General features: G+C 38.7%; 1 protein-coding gene across 1 annotated transcript; it reads left to right on the top strand.

The window, feature by feature from the left end:
• Positions 1-1,212: 1,212 nt before the first annotated feature.
• Positions 1,213-19,027, top strand: slc27a6 (solute carrier family 27 member 6). Its single transcript, XM_062484431.1, has 10 exons — positions 1,213-1,853; positions 3,369-3,578; positions 8,101-8,259; positions 9,335-9,459; positions 11,297-11,491; positions 16,700-16,790; positions 17,110-17,308; positions 17,655-17,752; positions 18,088-18,218; positions 18,639-19,027. The coding sequence occupies exons 1-10, from the start codon at positions 1,364-1,366 to the stop codon at positions 18,813-18,815; spliced, it is 1,875 nt and encodes a 624-aa protein (XP_062340415.1). The 5' UTR covers positions 1,213-1,363; the 3' UTR covers positions 18,816-19,027.
• Positions 19,028-20,107: the final 1,080 nt, after the last annotated feature.

The following is a 20,107-nucleotide window of genomic DNA, read 5'->3' as shown; positions in this document are numbered from 1 at the left end:
TACTCTTACTAAGTTACTTTTGCAGTGAAATAAAAATGTATTGTCTAATGGCAACTGTGATTAGAACATTTTGAATAGCACCTGCCAAATTTATAATTTTGCCACTTTAGTAGCACCACCATGAAGCAGGGCTACACTTACACTAGTAAAGTAAAACGTTGCTCTATTTCACACAAAAGGAATGAATGGAGGCGAATGTGTGAGAACAGCTAGTGATGTTTCTCAATGTCCTGTTTGACTAGTTTCTCAGACTGTCTTCTTTGAATGGCAGATTCAAAGGGCTTGGTACTCTAACAGATTTAGGGCTTGGTACTCTGGAGGTAGAACGGAGGTAACACCAAATCGTCAAAAGGTAAAGAAGAAATTGGTCTAGTACAGTACAGTGTGACCTTTGTAAATGTATAGACACATGGGTACATTTCAACTAGACACAAAGAGAATTAGGAGAAGTATTCCTCCTTATCTCAATGAAAACACTTAAAATGCCAGTTTCTTTCATTATTGGAATATTAAACAACTGATAGAGGATATTATAAAAGACAGTCCTATTTACACATGCAAAAGTGTTGGGCACAAAAAAGTAAAGCAAAAATGCTTTATGACATAATGAAATTAAATAGACTAAACAAAAACATGTTCTAAATTTTTTTACATTTAGTCATTTAGCAGACGCTCTTATCCAGAGCGACTTACAGTAATACAGGGACATTCTCCCCGAGGCAAGTAGGGTGAAGTGCCTTGTCCAAGGACACAACGTCATTTTGCACAGCCGGGAATCGAACCAGCAACCTTCGGATTACTAGCCTAATTCCCTAACTGCTCAGACACCTGACTTCCCTTTTTAGGACAATATTCATGCAATGAGAGATATAAGGAGAGAGTTCACTGACAGTTACTGTAATCGTGTAGTCTCTTTCCGGTTGTTGTCTAATAGGCTATGTAACAGCAGTCAAGTGTCCTACTGACAGCATTTTATTAAGAGAAATGACGTCTCAAAGTCACAGCGAGCTCCTTCGTTGTCTTCTCTTAATAACGCCCAGGTCTAATGTATGTCTCAACGCAGGGAAGTAGGCTTCTCTTAAATATGTTGTTATCTACAGTCAGCCAGCAACAACCAGAAAGCATGCAAAGAAATGCACTTCTACATAGACACGCCCACAGGGGTAGATACTTGCACAAGAGTCACATGATTTCATGTACGTTTTATAAATAAGGATAGAAACGAGAGGACACAGCACACTAATTGAACGGTTTGAGTATTTCAGCAAGGACTTAATTTTACGACAATGTATTGGGGTAGACAGTCTTGAAAAATCAATTTGTCTTCCTTTTCCAGTTATTTAAAAAACTGCTCTGAGTAGGCATGATGTTTTCCTCACTAGGATGGGTAACAGCTTTTGTGGCGGGATTGTTTTCCGTGCACGTTGTACAGAAACTATGCTTTCCCTACTTTTGGAAGGATCTATTTTATTTGGCGAGAGTCATAAGATTCGGGGCACAACTGGAATTATACAAATTAACCTCAAAGGTGTTCACTGTCATGGACAGATTTGTCGAACAGGCAGAAAAAATCCCTAACAAACCTTTTTTAATGTTTGAGGGGATAATTTACACCTATCAAGACATCAACTTAAGAAGCAACAAAGTGGCTAATATATTCCTCGAACAAGGGACTCTGAAGAAAGGAGACTGTGTTGCGCTTCTGATGAACAACGAACCCGACTTTGTGTGCGTTTGGTTCGGTTTGAACAAACTCGGATGCTCTGTGGCTTTCCTCAACACTAACATAAAGTCAAGATCATTACTTCACTGTTTCAATTGCTGTGGGACAAAGACTCTTGTTGTTGGTGCAGGTAAACGCATTGTTGTGTAGCCTAGATACTTCTTGTGATAAATGTGTCACTTACGCTCAAGCTCTTCATAGCCTATTCACCGTCGTTAGGTAAATGTTAAGATAATGAAGCAGTTTTACAACACAGTGCCCTCTGTACAGTACGTCATATACAGGTAACATATAATCTACCAAAACAAGAATGCGAAAGGAAATTAATTTAAATTGAACAGAAAACTATATGTTGCAACGCTTGAGATTGCTCCACCCACCTGTCACACCCCTTACCACGTGACAAATTAGGTAAATGTGGTCTGACTCATACATATTGTGCTTAGTAACTTATCTGAAAATAACTTGGTATCGGAATCCATGCAGCTCTGGAAAAATTTTAAAGAAAAAAGTTGAGAAGAACAACTGAGTGAGGACTCTTCTGTTCCTTACTCAAAAATTGTACTTCTCAACCTTTTTAAAAATGAAAGAAAAAGGTTTAGTGGTCTCTCCATTTTTTCCAGAGCTGTATACTGCATGCCAATGCTAGAATAGTTTTATCAAGGAAAAACGTATAGGCCCAAAATAAAATGTCGAAGAAATATGCTTATTCATGGGAGCAACCACACTTAACAAGCATTGTTTAGTGGTACTCAGTGTTGTGCATTTCATATTTTATGTGAATTAGGGTCAGTGACTCATGAACAGCCAAAAGGGTCATCCTTGCTTGTCCAAGCTCAAGATCAATACAACGTTAATTCAAAAGCCCCCGCAAAATGCTCTTGTTTTATGTTACTCCACTGGTACCTTTCCAATTTGGAAGTGAAAACTACATACAGTACATTGAATATCACCGTATAGAGTCGTATTGTATTATGAAAGCAATAGTTCTTGCTTATGGCTTTCATCTGTTGTCAACTGAATTAAATAAGCAACAACAGTAATTGGTTGGGATATTTGCACATCACACACACAAGTTTGTTTAATTTGCTGTCTGGAAACACTATTTCAGTGACTCCCTTATTGGTTTCAAATTAAGTTCCAATAAGTGTTGTTTACTAGGCTAAATCATAGCAACTCATTTCTTACATTTACATTGAGTCTCTTCTCTTGCGTCAACAGGTACTACGTGGTATTTGTAGTATTCATTTCTTGCAATTCAAGTCGGTGATCTGTCAAGCTAGTTTCATTCTGATTCTCATTGGATTTTGCCAAACATGACATTCTGTAGTGAATGCGTTCAGTTTACTTTCTGAAATTAAATATAAATCTATTCTATAGAATATGGTCAAGCAAAGCTGACCATTTGTAATCAGAGATTGTCTTACTCAGCGCAGTGTTAGATTTACCCAACATGTGTACAGTGTTCAGGCCAGAAACTTCCACTTTAGTCTCATCAGACCACATCTTAAGAACAAGGGCTTGTTTGTCACTTCCACAAGTCACTTTTGTTCAGTGCCTTGGATGTTGTTGAACCTTGAATATCACCTTCAGTCAGTCACAAATTGCCATTAGTTTGAGTCACTTTCTCACCATTGTTCCTCAGACCTGTTGGACACTCTAGAGGACATCTTACCCAGCCTTCGGGAGGACAACATATCTGTGTGGGCCATGAAGAGGGAGAGTTTATGCATGGATGTCCAGACTCTGTTGGACAAGATGGAGCAGGCCTCTGACAAGCCAATCCTACCGAGCCTGAGGTCTGTGTCCTCCCTTAAGACCCCCATTCTCTACATATTTACCTCTGGTACCACTGGTAAGTGTTCATATAACATTAATTGCAGTTTTCTTTTATTTAAAGTTTTTTTGTACAGGTTAGTGTCTGTCACTGATAATCTCTTTCGCAAGCGAGACAACTACTAGCCTACAACATAGATGTTTTAAAAAGCTTGTTAACACTGTAGGCTGTAGGGGGGGGGGGGGGTGGTGGTAAATCAACAACTCAGTCTCTCCATCACAACTCAAGTGGTCATATAGCTGAATCGGAGCTATGACGATAATAAACATAGGCAAACAAAGTCTGACAGGGAGACCACAAAAAAAGACTTTTAACATCAGGGGACCAGAAGTAGTATGGAGCTAAATCATGGCCAAATGTTTTGTTAATTGGAAAAATCTATAGTTGAAAAACTAAAGCTTCACATTGAAAATGTAAGTTTTGGTCTAAAACTTAAAAAATAAAACCATGTATTCAAACAACAACAAAAAAGTTCAGTCAAGACACTCACGTGATTGATCTCACCATTTATTCATACACATTACAAATGGTTTAACATTGGCGGAATGGATGTACATTGGGAAGCGCTGCCGGCCTTCACTGCAGCATGCATGACATGAGGCAGGGAGCAACAAGTTAAATCCCCCACGGGGATAACAGACATACCCCTTTTCCACCAACGCATTTTGGGTGCCGGTTCTGAGCCGGTGCTTAATCGCGAACTAGTTCTTTCTCTTTCGACAGACTGAGAACCGGAAAAGTGGTTCGTACGTGGTTCGCAAATAGCACCACTTTGGAGCTGGACTAGATTGGGAACCAAGCAAGAACCGCTTGGGGCGGGATTACCGCCATTGCAGTTTTTACTTTTACAATTCATATTCCAGCTAAACGGTACTTGTAAATCAGCATCTGAATTAAAATGTAACGAGAAGTGGGCAGTGTAGTTGCTGAAAATGTGCTTATTTTCTTGATGAAACTGCTAATTTGTAAATTTGCTCCGACTTTTCGATAACCTACCTAGCTAGCATAGCAGTGCAGACACTAGTTGCTGCGTTATAATCCTATCAAATGAGTGAAATGACAAACACAAATGTTATGAGCTATTGAGTCTATATTTAACACAAATGTAATACACAAGCACTATACAGCAAAAGTTTATAAAATGTTGCGCTGATAATGCCAGTGTTGTCATTCTGCTGCGAGTCCAGGGTATTGCGCAATAGCCAAGAAAACACGCATCTCAACCTCGCGTTCTTCGGATTGATAAACAGCCTTTAAACGTGCTCTGCTTTGTGTTTGGCGCTGCCGCGCTAGCGTTGCTGGGAAAGATGAGACGTATACAATGACGTGTTGACATGGCTCTGTGGTGGCTCTCTCGCTCTTGAACCAGCTCCGAACTGGCTCTAGCACCAGCTGCGAAATAGCTCCCGGTTCACTTTGGTGGAAAGCAGTGGCGGAACTAGAGTTTTATGGGGTGGCCAAGGCTACTTCAGGGTGTCCATAGTCCAGAGTCTTGGGTCACTGTTTTCATACAGTATAATCTGGGTCTATAAGTGCTGGAACATCCAAAATATTTTTTTGAAAAAAAGCACCGGGGACTTATAATAGCATTTCTGTGTTACAGAAATAACACAGTGCATAGTTTATTTACAAAACAAAGTGAATTTACACACCCCAAAAAACACTGCAATTTGACTTGACAGGTAGCAGAAATCAAGCAGAAATGGACTTGAAAAATATAAATAACTTGGTGCCCAACCACATTACAAATGTACAGTCTAATATTTATGTTCATATATATTATGTTAACTAATAGCAAAGAAAAGTTTTGGAATTGGCCTAAACAAGACCAAATTAAATCTGTGTGATAAGAAACCCTTTGGATGTATAATTTTAGAATGTCAGTGTACAAGCTAGGACACAGTGCAGGTATTATTTATTATACCTACTAACACAAATGTAAACACAATGTTAGGCTAAATTGGGAACCGATCTCTCGTCTATCTGATTACCGTATTTTTCGGAAAATAAGCCGCATCGATCTACAGTATTGTGTAACACACTTCGGTTGTGGATAGTATGTCCAGAAATAAAGCCAAGTCACTCATTTAGTGGCAGAATCCATTGTTATGTCTACAAAAGTATTTTAGATATAGTATAAGTTTAGCTAACTTGCAAATCCTGAGGATCTTTTTGTCCACAGGATCATATACAATTAGATATAAAACGAACTTACAAAGAGCTCGGTTACACTACCAAAGTTGAATTAGTAATGTTGTTAGCAATGCTAGCGTTATTTTGCTAGAGCTAGCTAGCCTATACCATTTCACTGGGTCTTGCAGCTGTTTGATTAACTGAAATTATTATGAAATGTTATGTTCTACTAGCCATTTGCCTACTTTAGCAAGTCACTGTATTTCCAAGCCCTGATAGTGTAACTGAGACAACACAGTAGCCTAAATAATTCCTCTTTCAAGTAATAAACCCCCGTTCAAGTGTTGAGCATTAAATTAGTTGCACGGTCTGTAGAGATCTTGAGACAAAGCCACTTTTTTGTTCTAAAACCGGATTATGAACTGCTTCGAAATATAAGCCGCACAAGCGCAAGAAAACTGTAAAATCGGAGTACAAGCCTACTGACTGAAAGATATTAGCCTTTTTGAGGGTATGTGTTAATGACCAAAAAAATGCCACTGCGGGGATAATGTCCCAAGTATCTATTCAAAAACGGTAATATCTTTCACATGTCTTAACTGTGCGCTGGCGCCAGCGTGTTGCCTTGGCGGAGTAGACGCCATGCCGACTGTGTCGTTCGTGAGCGATTCGTTCATTTTGAACGAATCATTAGTATGACTCGGGAGTAACGAGTAGTAGTCGTGAGTAACGAGTAGTAGAATATTTTTTACTGTTGCTTGCTTTTCTACAGGTACACTTGCACTTATAGCGATTCATGTTGTTTAATTGTAACTTGTTTAACTACATTCTCTTGTGGTTCTTCCCTTTGGCACTTATTTTGGTTGTTCACAATATGTGCTTCATGTTTTGGCTTCCCGCAATGTTTTTGGGGCTATCTTGTTGTTATTATTAGTGACCTCCGTACTTTGTAAAGCTCTCTCTTGGAAGTCGCTTTGGATAAAAGCGTCTGCTAAATGAATAAATGTAAATGTGGTCTCAGAGAGCGATTCGTTCATTTTCTCATGGCCGAGAAAAAAAAAAAAAAGTAAAAAAAACAACACCTATAATTATCACTGGTGAACGAATATCATTCAGGTCTTACTAAACCTAATCACGCGAAAGTGAATGAGGTAAACAAATACTTTTTGTTTACCTCATACTGTTTCTTCTTCTGAGCCTATGCAGGTCACGTCAAAAATGATCCAAAGACTCGTACCCAAAGACCCAGTCAAAATGAACGAATCATTTCGGTTTCCTCTAGCTACCAGTATTGAGCCTATACAGGTCACATGAAAAAATATCCAAAGACTCATACCCGGCAGATGAATGAATCATTGATCCGAAGACTCGGTTGGCAGAAGAACGAAACATTAATCCAAAGACTCGGTTGGCAGAAGAACGAAATATTGATCTGAAGACACGGTTGGTGGTGAACGATTCGTTCATCTGCTGGGAACGAGTACTTCTTTCCGGGCCCCATGGGAAAAGGCCATCGAGCCCCACCCCCGGGCCTGGCTCCAGGGGGGGTCACTCATAATTCCCGCCTCTGAGTTGAAGCCACGCCCCCTACGCAAAATCGGGGCCAAAAGTCTGAAACTAAAAAACAGATCTGAAACTGAAAAAAGAAAAACTGAAACAAAAAAAAAACGTAGTAGCAGTATTGGAGCATGTCAAGCCTACTTCCTTTTATAAGTGTACTTCTTATTATGCGGGGGTATCTGGAGCTGCCTCTGCCATTCTTTCAAATCGACTCTCCGCCAAGAGACCCACCCTCCTGTGACTGTGATTGGCCGTGAACCTGAAACAAACCGATCAAACCAACGATGGCAGCGAGTATTACCCAATCCGGGGCAGAATAGGATGAGTCTTCACAGAATGCGGGTGGGGATGATTTGCATGGGGTGCTCCATTGAAGACAACTCTGAAAATACAGGACAAACCACGTCCCATATTGATTCAAAACGGGATGCGCTATTTTATTCTCAAATACGGGACGATTCCGTATTTTAAGGGACGGGTGGCAACCCTAAATTCACAGAACTCCCTACACTGGTGGCAATGGGCTCTGTTTACAGGTCAAATGTTTTGGGGTTTTTGATGGAATTCTTCGCTTGCGAATTACCTTTGGGCCTGCATATTACCAACCATTTGTTTGGGAGGGCAGACACCATTGCTACTACAGCCAATTATTTGCAATAAGAAATTACTATTTGCACTTCTGGAAATATGACTGTATGTTTAAAGCTTGATTATCAGAATGTATGAGAATATTATACAACTAGCTAACTTACATTACGATAGGTCATGAAACCACATTCCGAAACAGTCAGTCCAGAAACAAAGATTAAAAGTTTTAACACAATTTCATGTTTTAACATTGTCCTAGGTCTGCCCAAGGCTGCAGTAATTACCCACATCCAGTCTTTGAAAGCAGCTGCAGGGTTTTGGGCTTACGGAGCAACCCAAAATGATGTGGTTTACACCCCACTCCCTCTCTACCATAGCGCTGCCTCCATGATTGGCATCGGAGGGACCATTTTGCTGGGTAGGATCCGCCACTGCCTTCTGTCCATTCATATTTGTTTTGATTTCATATACAGAAGTTCCTACATTTAAGCCTTAGTTCCCCTTCTCCATTTGACCATTCATTTGAAAACAACCATGAGATGAAAGCAAGTACGTGGGGTCCCACACAGCATTTATGTTAATTGATTCAGTAGTTTCAGATCTAAGTAAAGGAGAATAGTGTAGTTTAGATTTGGATGTAATCAATAACCCTGAACAAACAAGTTACAACATGGTACATGCCTGTTCATTTCTGAAATTTTGAGTTAATGGAAGTTATGTTAATTTTCCAGTTCCACCCCGTTGTGTTTAAGGCTCTTCTTGTTCTTTTTGCCATGCAAATGGAAGAATTTGGAAAGGACATAGCAACCAAGGGATAGCAACTGACTTTGAATTCAAGTTGTTTAAAGACATGTGCCAAAAGATTCGTTATTCGTTTATAATTCTGACTAATTCTGAAATTGTGACAATATTGAATTGTGAGCTGATCGTCCCACCACTATAAAAATGATAAAGTAAAAATGAACAAAATACATTTTAACAATATAATTTGTAAGACACATACAGTACAAATGGATTCTGCAAAACCACATTCATGAAAGCAGGCTTTTGTCCTCAATTTTATTATGGATTTTTAATAAATAGATATTGCATATCCACATCCATGATGTTATCCATGGTTTTGCAATACTATATTGGCAATTTGTTGGCTAGTTGTATATTTGTGCCTGATACCTGCGAAGTTGACAGTGCAACGTCCTGACAAACTCAGTCTTGGAAACACAGGTCAAAGACCTTCAAAATGTTGGACCACTATGTTCCTGGCAGTCAGACAGTCAAAATAAGTGCAACTTGTGTTTACTTAATAGTGAAAGAACTTTATACTTTATACTGTCACAGCTGCATCACTGAAGGACCTGCACCAAATGTTCTGAGTTTATTTGGCCAAGTACACAAGCCATCATTGTCTGGTCAAGAGAAACCCAAGACCCAGTTGAAAAGTTTGCTACTTGGCATATGCAACCCTCATACTTATGCTCTTCTCCCTCTCATAGGTGCTACATGTGTCCTGAAAAAGAAATTCTCAGCCTCACAGTTCTGGAGTGACTGTAGAAATTATGATGTAACTATCTTTCAGTATATCGGTGAGCTTTGCCGATACCTCTGCAACCAGCCCGAGGTATTTGTCTCATTTATCAGTTGACTTAATTGTTAATGTCAACATTGATTAAACAATTAGATTAGATTTTGATTTGACAATTGGTTGTCAATGCTTTATTACTCTTTATCAGTGGTAAATCAATAGTTTAGCGTTGGTCGAGAATCCATTATTAATTACTCTCATTTTTTCTCAATATTTTATTACCCCTCATCATAAGCTTTCTAGTAGTCGATCTATTGTGCCAATCATCTGATATTGATCGATTACCAATGCTGTAATTGGTAATCTGACAAGTCTGTCAAACTTTTAATAAATATGTGCAGGTGCATGCATGTCACAAGCCACAAATGGTCATAGTAGTTGAATGGCTACGCTAGACAGATTTTGGAACAATTGAATTCATGAGGACAATCAAATTATCAGTGTAAAGCAGTTTTCTGTATTGGTTTTGGTCAATTTATGGCGTTCCAAAAAAAGATGATATATTACATATTGGCAAAGGCTGTCCAGACATCGGTATTGGTAATGACAAACCAATATTGGTCTAACTCTACTATTGATGGTTTGCAAGAGTTTACCATTTAAACAGTTTACAGAATGAGGGTTGTTGTTAAACATTTGAATGAATTATTATTAATAAATTATTGAGTCCCAGGTCACCGCCTTGCAAAATAACAACCATGAGGTTGATGTGCAGTGGTATGAGCATCACAAGTTAGGGGGTTTTCTGTGGCCTGTAACATTTATTAAATCAAATTTGTTCCAGCAATTATATGCCTTTCCTGGAAAACTTCACTTTCTCTCTTCCTCGGTCGAAGGCAGACAACACCAGAATGAACCGATGTTCTAAAAACATTGTACCCAATTGTGCATTTTCATGATGGAAGGACAGGATAAACTTTTGTTTGTGTCTGTCTTCCCATGGAGTATCTAGGGACACCAAACAGACACCCCCCAGCCCACACAAACACACACACACAAACGCTTGCTGGGACTGAACAAGTGCACAGTGCTCAAAGCCCCCTTTGTCCCCTTTTTTCCCCATTGGCCCAATGGACAAGGCACAAGGCTGGCTGTGTACACAGGCTGATGGGCAGAAGTTTACTTCATCAATAAAATAATTTTCATACACACACATTTACTCAAAGACCCAATATGTGACCACCAGCATGGACATATGGACAATCTTTACATTTGCTTTCAATGCATGCGCATGTGTTCACGCTTGAGACAAGTAGATACACATGCTAACACCCACACAAGCCAAGCTGGAACACTCATTCAGCCATGGCAGCTACAAAACAAAGGACTCTGGCTCTATTATCAGCGTAGTATTGTTACTGACTCAAATGGTTATGAATATGATATTATGATTGAGCTCTGTTCTTGTTTTCCTCCACTCTGAGGACCACAATTAGGAACAGTGAGTAATAAGATAAGCAGATAGGGCAGTCATATCCCATGGAATAGTACTTTCCCACAGCCAGATTCAGAATGTGGTGGTGTGACTGACTCCTTTATTAAGACTACTCAGGCGCGCACACTTCTATACATATGCATCGCGCACACACTCCCTTCTTCACACACACACATCTTTTCTCCCTCAATACAAGCACGTGCTCACAGGACCACATAATCATTTGAGTGAGAAACTGGCCTGTTTGCATGTCAGTTTAAAAAGGAATACCAGGTTTAGGTAGTCAACATTGGCCTTAACTCAGTTTATTTACTAATTGTTTATCACTGTCAGTGTGCTGTAACATACTATTACATTACATTAGTTAGCAGCACTAGATAAGCACAGATTTGCTTCCTGTTTTTGTTAACATTCTTTTTGTACTACATTTCCCATCAGATCGAGGGAGAAAAAGTTCACAAGGTGCATATGGGAGTGGGAAACGGGCTACGACAGGATGTGTGGCGGGAGTTTCATCGGCGCTTTGGTGAGATCCGCATGTGTGAGCTCTATGGTTCCACCGAGGGCAACCTGTGCTTCATGAACCATATTGGCAAGATCGGAGTGGTGGGACGTTCCAACTTCTTTTATAAAGTGAGTTTGTCTGACATGTGGTTTGCGTGGTAGCCCAACTGTGACTCTTTACTTATTTTAAATCTAGTAAAGAATATGGGTCTTTCCGAATATGCCTCTCACAGATGTCTACAAAAAGTGTTTTGCTGCATTAGCATAGTTATTTTAGCAACTAAATACAGATACAACAGCTAGTTTGAGATACTAAAACTGTGTCCTCTAGTTTGAGATATGCTATTAGGGGAGTCAGTTTTAGAAAGTCTTTCCATAATATTTGACAAAAAAAATCCATCTATATCTGGATTCGAGTTAACAGGAGCAGAATCCAAAACTTGTTTGGATCTTGGATATTGGTTCTTCTTTATCTGAACACTTGCCCTTGTGTCAACCATAAAGGTGTGGGGTGTTCTTACCTAGACTCATAGCAACAAATTTGGTCACCCAGCATTATAATCCATTCCATTATATCTTTCTTCAGGTTCTGCAGTGATGTTGAGTTAACACGATTTTACTCATTTCCTACTTGTATTTATAGTAATGTATATCTGTAGGAATGCATAGCTATGTCACATTTCGTACCAGAGTGTTTGTGAATGTGCTGGTGGGTGAGTCGTGTGTGTGTGTGTGCGTGTGTGTGTGTATGAGTTTGTTCCTGGACCATGTCAAACAGGTTACCAAAAGGTGAGCCACATCAGTTAGAAGCATGTTTGACTTAACTAAGCTCCAATAAGGCTCGACCCCACCATAACAATTCTTAAAATACTATACAGAAATTATACATGGATAATGTTGATATTACAAATGGGTTGTCGAATTATGAATGCCATGAATGAATTTTGAGGTTGTGCAAATTAGTCTCTGATCTAAAAAGGATTTAAACTACCTATAGATGAGCATGTGGCCCATGAACAACATGTTGGTGGAGGAGCACAAAGTTCTATATATAGGTAAGGAATTATCTAGGTTGCAGGTGGGGTTCTAGGTGACCAAGATGTCAAACATTGTCAGCAGGAAGCTTACCAGAGCTGCTGAATCTAGTTTGTAAAGTCATACAGTACATCTTGAGAAATTATGAGATTGTGAAATATATTTACTTGGGCAACCAATACATGCATGTATGGTACTTTATATTTAGGAACCTTAACAATTATATTTCACCTTAAATTGAAACATCTAAGCTTATAATCACATAAGTCACATAAGTAGACTGCATTGTCAGACAGATACTCATCTTGATTTAATCTACTTTTACTGTCACATGGTAACGGGATACAGTTGAAAGCATTGAAACTGCAGTCCTATTCACTCTAGGTCCTTACAAGAAACAAATAAATCATATGTATTCCTCTTTTGCTAATCCAAACAATCTGCATAACATTGTGTAGTTACTTAAATGGTATTTGTTGAAGGATTGAGGCTTACTAAAACTAGAGCTGTTGTATGAAAGGCAAGCAAGCAAGGCAGGGGGTCAGCAGACTCCACACACTGATAGTATTATCAGAGTAGGAGGGGAATGAGGAGACTTAGTTTGGATTTATCTCTTACAGTACCTTAACTATTCTTGGATATGTCTCACTGCCCAAGCCTCTTGACCCAGAATGAAGTTACAAAACATGTAAAAATAAGGATTTAGTGTCATATATTTGGATTTACCCTCAATTTGCATATGTATTTAACCAAATGCTTATCAAATTTAAGTGATATTTGGAAATAGTTGACAGTATTGCTGACATACACCCCCCACAGATTTTATGTGTGATTGTCCCTATCAAAGATGTGTACTCTTGTTGATAACAATTAATAACAGTTAATCATGCTATATTATATATATATATATTTATACACATATAATATAGCATGATCTATATAGATATAGACATCCTATATATATCTATATCTAAATATAGGATTCAGGTATATATATATTCCTGAATCCTCTCCATGCATCCCCAAGCCATCTACTCCATTTGAATATCAGCATGGTGCATCCTGACTCTAGCTCTATCTGTGTTTGTTGCTAAGGGACTGTCACCAAGGAGACACATTTAGCATGCAATCCCATTGGGTGCCTGAAAATAACTCCACCAGGAAATGTGTACTACTGGGGAATGTATTAATGGCAACCGGCAGTGGTTAGCGTTTACGCTAGGCTACCATGAACAGCATAGGAGCAGTATGTACAGGCCAACATTTATGGCAGCAGTTTGTCTCTACAACCTAACATAAACTGTGCTAGTTTACAATAAGTGAAGATGGAAATATACAGTTATTGAAAACAAGAAAATAATGTTTTATGTGCAAAGGTATGGTTTGTGAAAAGTCTGAAAAGAAAGGAAATTCAAATGACCACTCACTCTACCGACTCATTGTGTTTTCTTATGCATGATACAGCAGTACAGCAGACCAACATAGCTACAGTGCTGTAACAGGTGTAGTAGTTGGTTACTTAAATTAACCTTGTTTGTGCACTGGTAGAATACATTTTTATCTTAGTCCGTTAACATTTTATAAGCTCAATTAAAGGCAGGGTAGGTACGTTTTGTGAAACCAGCAATTTTGGCTTGAGTTTGAAAGTATCCAACCCAAAATATCCCACCCCCTCCCTTCAAAGCTACTTCCCCAAAACACATAAATGCGCTGTCTGACTACTGCAAAGAGTGTACGGGCAGAGTGTGCGCCGGTAGGTAGGTAGACAGGCTAGTTGCATTTGGTACAAACGTAATGATTGGTTGTGTTTATTAGAGTTCTGCAACAGCAACTGATATCAGATTTATTTAATTTTACTGTCAGTGCATTTGATTTATTGATTGCTATAAGGGTGTGAAGTTTATTTCAGCAAATATGACAAAAAGTGCTTTAAAAAACATTACCTACCCTGCCTACAGGTTTAGTTAAACAGTTAACATAGTCTAGACTCTAGACTGTCTACAAACCTTTATAAGCACATATGTGTCAGAAAGTGCGAACAGGTACATTGCTCTTACATTTTCTAGTCTAACAACTCCGAAGTTGTTAGACTCATAGGCGGACAAATGTATCAAGGTGTATCATCTAGTAATCCGAAGGTTGCTGGTTCGATTCCCGGCCGTGAAAATGACGTTGTGTCCTTGGGCAAGGCACTTCACCCTACTTGCCTCGGGGGAATGTCCCTGTACTTACTGTAAGTCACTCTGGATAAGAGCGTCTGCTAAATGACAAAATGTCAAATGTAAATGTATGGCCCTTTTACTAATAGGCTATTAGGACGTTAAGTGAGAATGGTTTCAATGCTTGAAAAACACTCAAGTCTTGCCTGAAATATTTCTGTGTGTTTACACAGTACAGTAACTGGTAGGCCAGATATTCATAGTGTGACTGCTTTTGTGAACATGTTTCCTGGAAAACAGCATTAGTGTACTGTGTCATAGTATGTGTACATTAAATTTATCTGATTTACTGGTGCTAGATTTAAGATTTCTGAAGATTGTTCTTTTAATTTCCCAAAATTAGAAGAAATTGGTTCTTAAATAAAACTTTTACTTAAAAAAATGAACATCCATGCAAATACTACTCTAGATTTGTAATAACATACAGTATGCAGTATATATAATATTTAATTATTCCTGTACAATTGTACGTATGTTAAATATACATTGGAAGTTCACACATTAAACATACTTGTGCACAGTGCCCATGATGCAATCGTGATGTTGGTGAAACACACACACACACACACACACAGATTCCTGGAAATATAGAGTGCCCATGATGTAGTAGGTGACACACACAGATTCTTGGAATTATAGATGGGGCACAGTGCCCGGGATACAGTCACTGAGTGAGATGTCAGTTACACACACAGATTTCTGGAATTATAGATTTGTGCAGTGCCTGTGATGCAGCTGGTGATGATGACAGTTGTTCTCAGTGGCTTTGGTACCTACATTTCTCTAATCACAATTGAAATTCTCAAAAGTACTTGTTCAACCTCCACATCATGTAGTCACTTATGCACTTCATTCATGCAAATGATTATATTTTTATAATCATTTAACAACAGCAGGGTTTCCCGCAGCACTTTTCAGTTAAGGAGGCCGCCTAAGCAACACACGCCTGCCGCCTTAACTACGTTGTCGTCATAAAAAAATAGCGATATCCGCCTTTGTCCTGTTTTCTCCCTTCCATTCCAAACTGTGACCAACGCCAGTCTCCCTTCTCTGCAGAACGCATTAGTGTATCGCACAAAGTAGCCCCGCCCCCCCCCCCGTCTGACAGTATATAAATATTTTGATATTTATTCATTTTTCATATTTTTGTTTTCATTTGTTTGGCGGCCCAACTGCATAACCCTTGAGGACTGATAGTGGGATGGGGCAGTGTCTCATGATCAGAGGCTCAAGCATTCAGTTCAGTGTCGCTGTGATATTAAGAATATTGTAGCGCCAGCTAGCATTCAAGAATTGAGAAGGAATATTGCTCACGACTCTTTATTATTACAGACACACTTTTACATCGGACAGCTTGTATAGCCATCTAACTAGCCAACAGTCACAATCAGGGTGAACACTCAAATTATCCAAACTACAGATCATCACATTACACATATCAAAACAGAACGAACACAACAATAGAACTCTAAACAATGCTTATCCAACTAAGCTAAAACCTTATACTTCTTAGGTTTTCTGCCTGCCGCGGTGCATTCTGGGTGCCAAGAGCATTGTCGCTACAATATATTTGTATGGATGTCGAAGCGCTTACCCAAACAACGTCAAACACAGCACAGCATGTCTTTGGGTTCTGAAACAAATGACATATGCAAAACTACAACTTTGCAGTGCTCGGTTCTCGAGATAATTGTTGGACACTCGTTGCCCTAAAATGCCACTATAAAACCACACAGACAGACACACAAGCGCACATAGATTCCTGAAATTATGGTATGGTAGTGACTTGTGAACAGAATCAGAAAATAAACACAACAAATAATGTAATACCTATTTTCTCAGAGCCATTACCAAGCTCTAGTAATTCAATGCCATTGGCTAAAAGACATTATGCCATATTCTTGTTTGTATGTGTGTAAAGCACACACCATCGAAGTCTCAGAGGGAACATACAGTTCTGTGCTTTGACCTTTGGAATTAGGCTCCATCACAATGCTTGATTTCTGCAATACCACCCAGTTCTGATCCCCAGTAATATCCACATATGAACTAAATATTATCTGTGTCTGTGTCCTTCTTTTAGCTTATTTTCAAGTATGATTTGGTGAAATACGACATAATCAAAGATGAGCCAGTGCATGACAAGCAGGGATTTTGTCAACACGTGAAAAAGGGTAAGAGCATATTAGCATATTCAAACATATTCAAACCTTGTGCACAAATTTGTGCACAAATACCTTGTAATTCATCGAGTCTTCTCCACCCAGTAAATGTTTGTAAAGCTAATTGTAAATTTCTTTGGCTCGTCGTACAGTACAGGAAAGGATTATGGACTTATTATTTTGTCCTGCGTATGTCTTATTGAGTTGTGTGTCTGATTTTCTGGCTTTTAATATAATATATTGTAATAATATTGTCATATCCTGTTCAAAAACTAATTTGATCTCAGTGGGTGTATAAAATGTCTCCCCTTACATGGATGTCTCCTTTCAGGTGACACAGGCCTTCTCTTGTCCAAGGTGGGTCCCACCAGCCCATTCTTTGGCTATGCAGGGAGCAAGCAGCTGACTGAGAAGAAGCTGATGAGGAATGTGTTTGTGAAAGGAGATGCTTACTTCAACACAGGGGACCTGATGGCTGAAGATGATGAGGACTTCATCTGTTTCAAGGACCGAGTGGGGGACACGTTTAGGTACGAAGTGTGATTTTACTGTACCTATCACTTGCTTCACGATGAAAATATTTTAGATACATGAATGAAGACGTGTAAAAATGTAATTCTCAATTTAACATGACAGAAATGCTGTGGTGTACAAGGATCTACTGCAGCTGTTATAAAAACAATTTCTTACCCTGCCTTTTTCCTTGATCTTGGTTTCATTCTATTGTACTGATTCTTAAAGAAAATCATACAACTTGTATTCTGCTTGATAACACTGACTACTTTTCTGTTGTAGTATTCTAAAACCTTTCACACCATACCATAATTTATTATGTGTTAACAGGCATTCATAAAATGCAAGTGGATATGATTTCAGGTGGAAGGGGGAAAATGTGGCAACCACAGAGGTGACAGAAGTACTTGGACTGGTGGACTTTATCCAGGAGGCCAATGTTTACGGGGTTGAAATTCCAGGTACTTTATGTGGGCCTTTCCTCTCACTGAAACCAGCATGCTTATAGGAACTGTGTGTGCGTGCGTATTGTCTGTAACATGCACTCATGGAACTTCCTGATGTTGGCAAGCAAACAGTTGAAGCTGCCCTGAAAGGTCATGGAGTGTTGATATTATAATTGTCCCCAATGTGAAATTAATTATGAATGTAATATTAGCAATTAAACCATACCACTCTCTTGAGATGCACTTTTCCCTGCCTGAAATCAGAATTAAAGATCGTTTGTCAGATCTCCTTAATTGAGACACCATTGTTGAAAAATTGTAAAACTAATGGAAAGCCATTGTATCTATAGGAAATGAGGGAAGAGCTGGAATGGCAGCCATTATTGTGAGGCCCAACTGCACGTTTGATGGGAAGAAGTTATTCGACTATGCTATGAAGCATTTACCTGCATATGCTCGTCCACTATTCATAAGGATTCAGGTCAGCTTGGATGCTTTTTTGAAAGATGTGCTTGTATAATTTTTTTATGCGAGAATCTGTTTGACCAAACTTTTACAAAACCGGTCTTGGTAAAAAAATACGTCCACAATCAGAATCTGAAAATGATTCGTACTGCAGGTTGATTGTTAAATTAAACAGGGGCATCAAGAACATTTGTTAACATCTGTGGGACAGTGCTGGCCCCTTCTGGCAGGATTGGCTTACTACAGCCCTTAGTAGCTGACAGAACATGAAAAAGCAGCATTGTGATATGTGATATATGTTTATTTTTTCATACGTGAAATGCAAGGTATTCCTTTGAGTCAGTTTTCTACGCATACTTTGCCAAAGCATAATGGCTGAAAGCTATTAATTAAATAATCGTAAAATAAGATCACAACTGTGCCATCTATTTTTCAGGAATCAATGGAAATGACTGGTACCTTTAAGCAGCAGAAATTCCGACTAGTGGAGGCTGGCTTCAACCCTTCAACCTTCTCTGACCTCCTCTATTTCTTGGATTACTCTGAGAAGTCCTACATTCCACTCACTGACTCCATCTATGAGAGTATTCTGGCAGGTGAATGGAAACTGTAGCTACTTCACATGGCTAAAAACAAAAAAAGATTGGTTCACGAAGAAGGCTACGTGATGGTGCTGTAAAGAAGAGCGGCTGTAAATTGGATGTTCTCATTTATGGCGTTGTACATTTGATAAGAAACAAAAACTGGGAACCCATTATTAAAGGCTCATCGAATCATTTATGAAGGTGTTCTTATAGAAATAACTGGCATCAACACAGTATTGATTGATCAAATGTCCTCATGAGCATGAGCACGGTGGAACACATTTTGAATTAGCCTTATGTGATTTGTAAAACCTCAGTGAAAGCTGACCGGGGTGTCTGTTTTCCACATGTCTATTCTCAAACCCGTCCAGTTAAAACATCAAACTGACCTGGAGTGGTCAACAATGATAATCAGCACAGTCAGTCTCAGAATCTAATGTGACTCAAGAGTGGCCTCTCCTAATTCTCACAAAATATTTCAGCAACTGTAGAGCTTTTATACTTGACATATTGAAGTAAAATATCTATTGTTACTACAACTAGATACATTTATGAAAATAAACATAATGTTGATAATGAAATAACCACACCACTTGATAAATACACTTGACATAATTGAAAGTCAAATGGGTGTTCTTGAATCAAAGTTTGGCTATTATGTATCCTCCAGTTTCTCAACGAGATTTAGTTACACTTTTAGTAAAAACAATAATGTATGTATGTATATTAAAATTATGTTTTCCGTATCAATAATCAGTAATGTAATTTCCATCTTTTCTCACTTTAAAATTAGAAGGAAACAAAACAATTTTATTGTGCCAACCGACAGTTACAGTATAAGGCTGGCCAATAATACACTAAGAACAAGATTCTGTCTAATGTTTATTGATTAAGTATATATCAACATAAATCTTCCCAGTGATGAGCACTGTCAAATTAAGTTTGACATATACTGTAAACATTTGGCCAGCACCAGTTATAGTTAATGGAAACACATCACAAGGAATCTGTTACCGAATCTTGCGCTTGGTGTGTTAAAATAGGGACTGATTGAATAATACGTTTCTTAGTTGTTCATTGTTAATATAAACATTGTTGATTGTTTTTACTGCTATTGAATCTGTCTTGCCAATGTTGTAAAACAATATGTAGTTTACAATGTAAACACATGTTGATAGCACTGTGAAAGTCTAGTCCAATTTTTTTTGGCTAGGATTATAATTCCTCAGTACTGAAAATAGTAATGAACTGGTTATGAAGTTGTTTTGCTTACCGTTGAAGAGGTTAAGGAAAAAAGAATGACCATTTTGTTCTAGCAACC

Source organism: Osmerus eperlanus, chromosome 18 (assembly GCF_963692335.1).
Source record: "Osmerus eperlanus chromosome 18, fOsmEpe2.1, whole genome shotgun sequence".
Lineage (NCBI taxonomy): Eukaryota > Metazoa > Chordata > Actinopteri > Osmeriformes > Osmeridae > Osmerus > Osmerus eperlanus.
Note: the sequence above shows the minus strand (reverse complement) of the source record. Positions and strands in the feature narration are given on the sequence as shown.

What these genes read in the sequence shown, in the direction of transcription:
- slc27a6 (XM_062484431.1), top strand. Translation starts at nt 1,364, where the DNA reads ATGATGTTTTCCTCACTAGGATGGGTAACAGCTTTTGTGGCGGGATTG. An exon ending in ATTTACCTCTGGTACCACTG is followed by an intron (nt 3,579 to 8,100) that starts GTAAGTGTTCAT and finishes ACATTGTCCTAG; the next exon opens with GTCTGCCCAAGGCTGCAGTA. An exon ending in CGGAGGGACCATTTTGCTGG is followed by an intron (nt 8,260 to 9,334) that starts GTAGGATCCGCC and finishes TCCCTCTCATAG; the next exon opens with GTGCTACATGTGTCCTGAAA.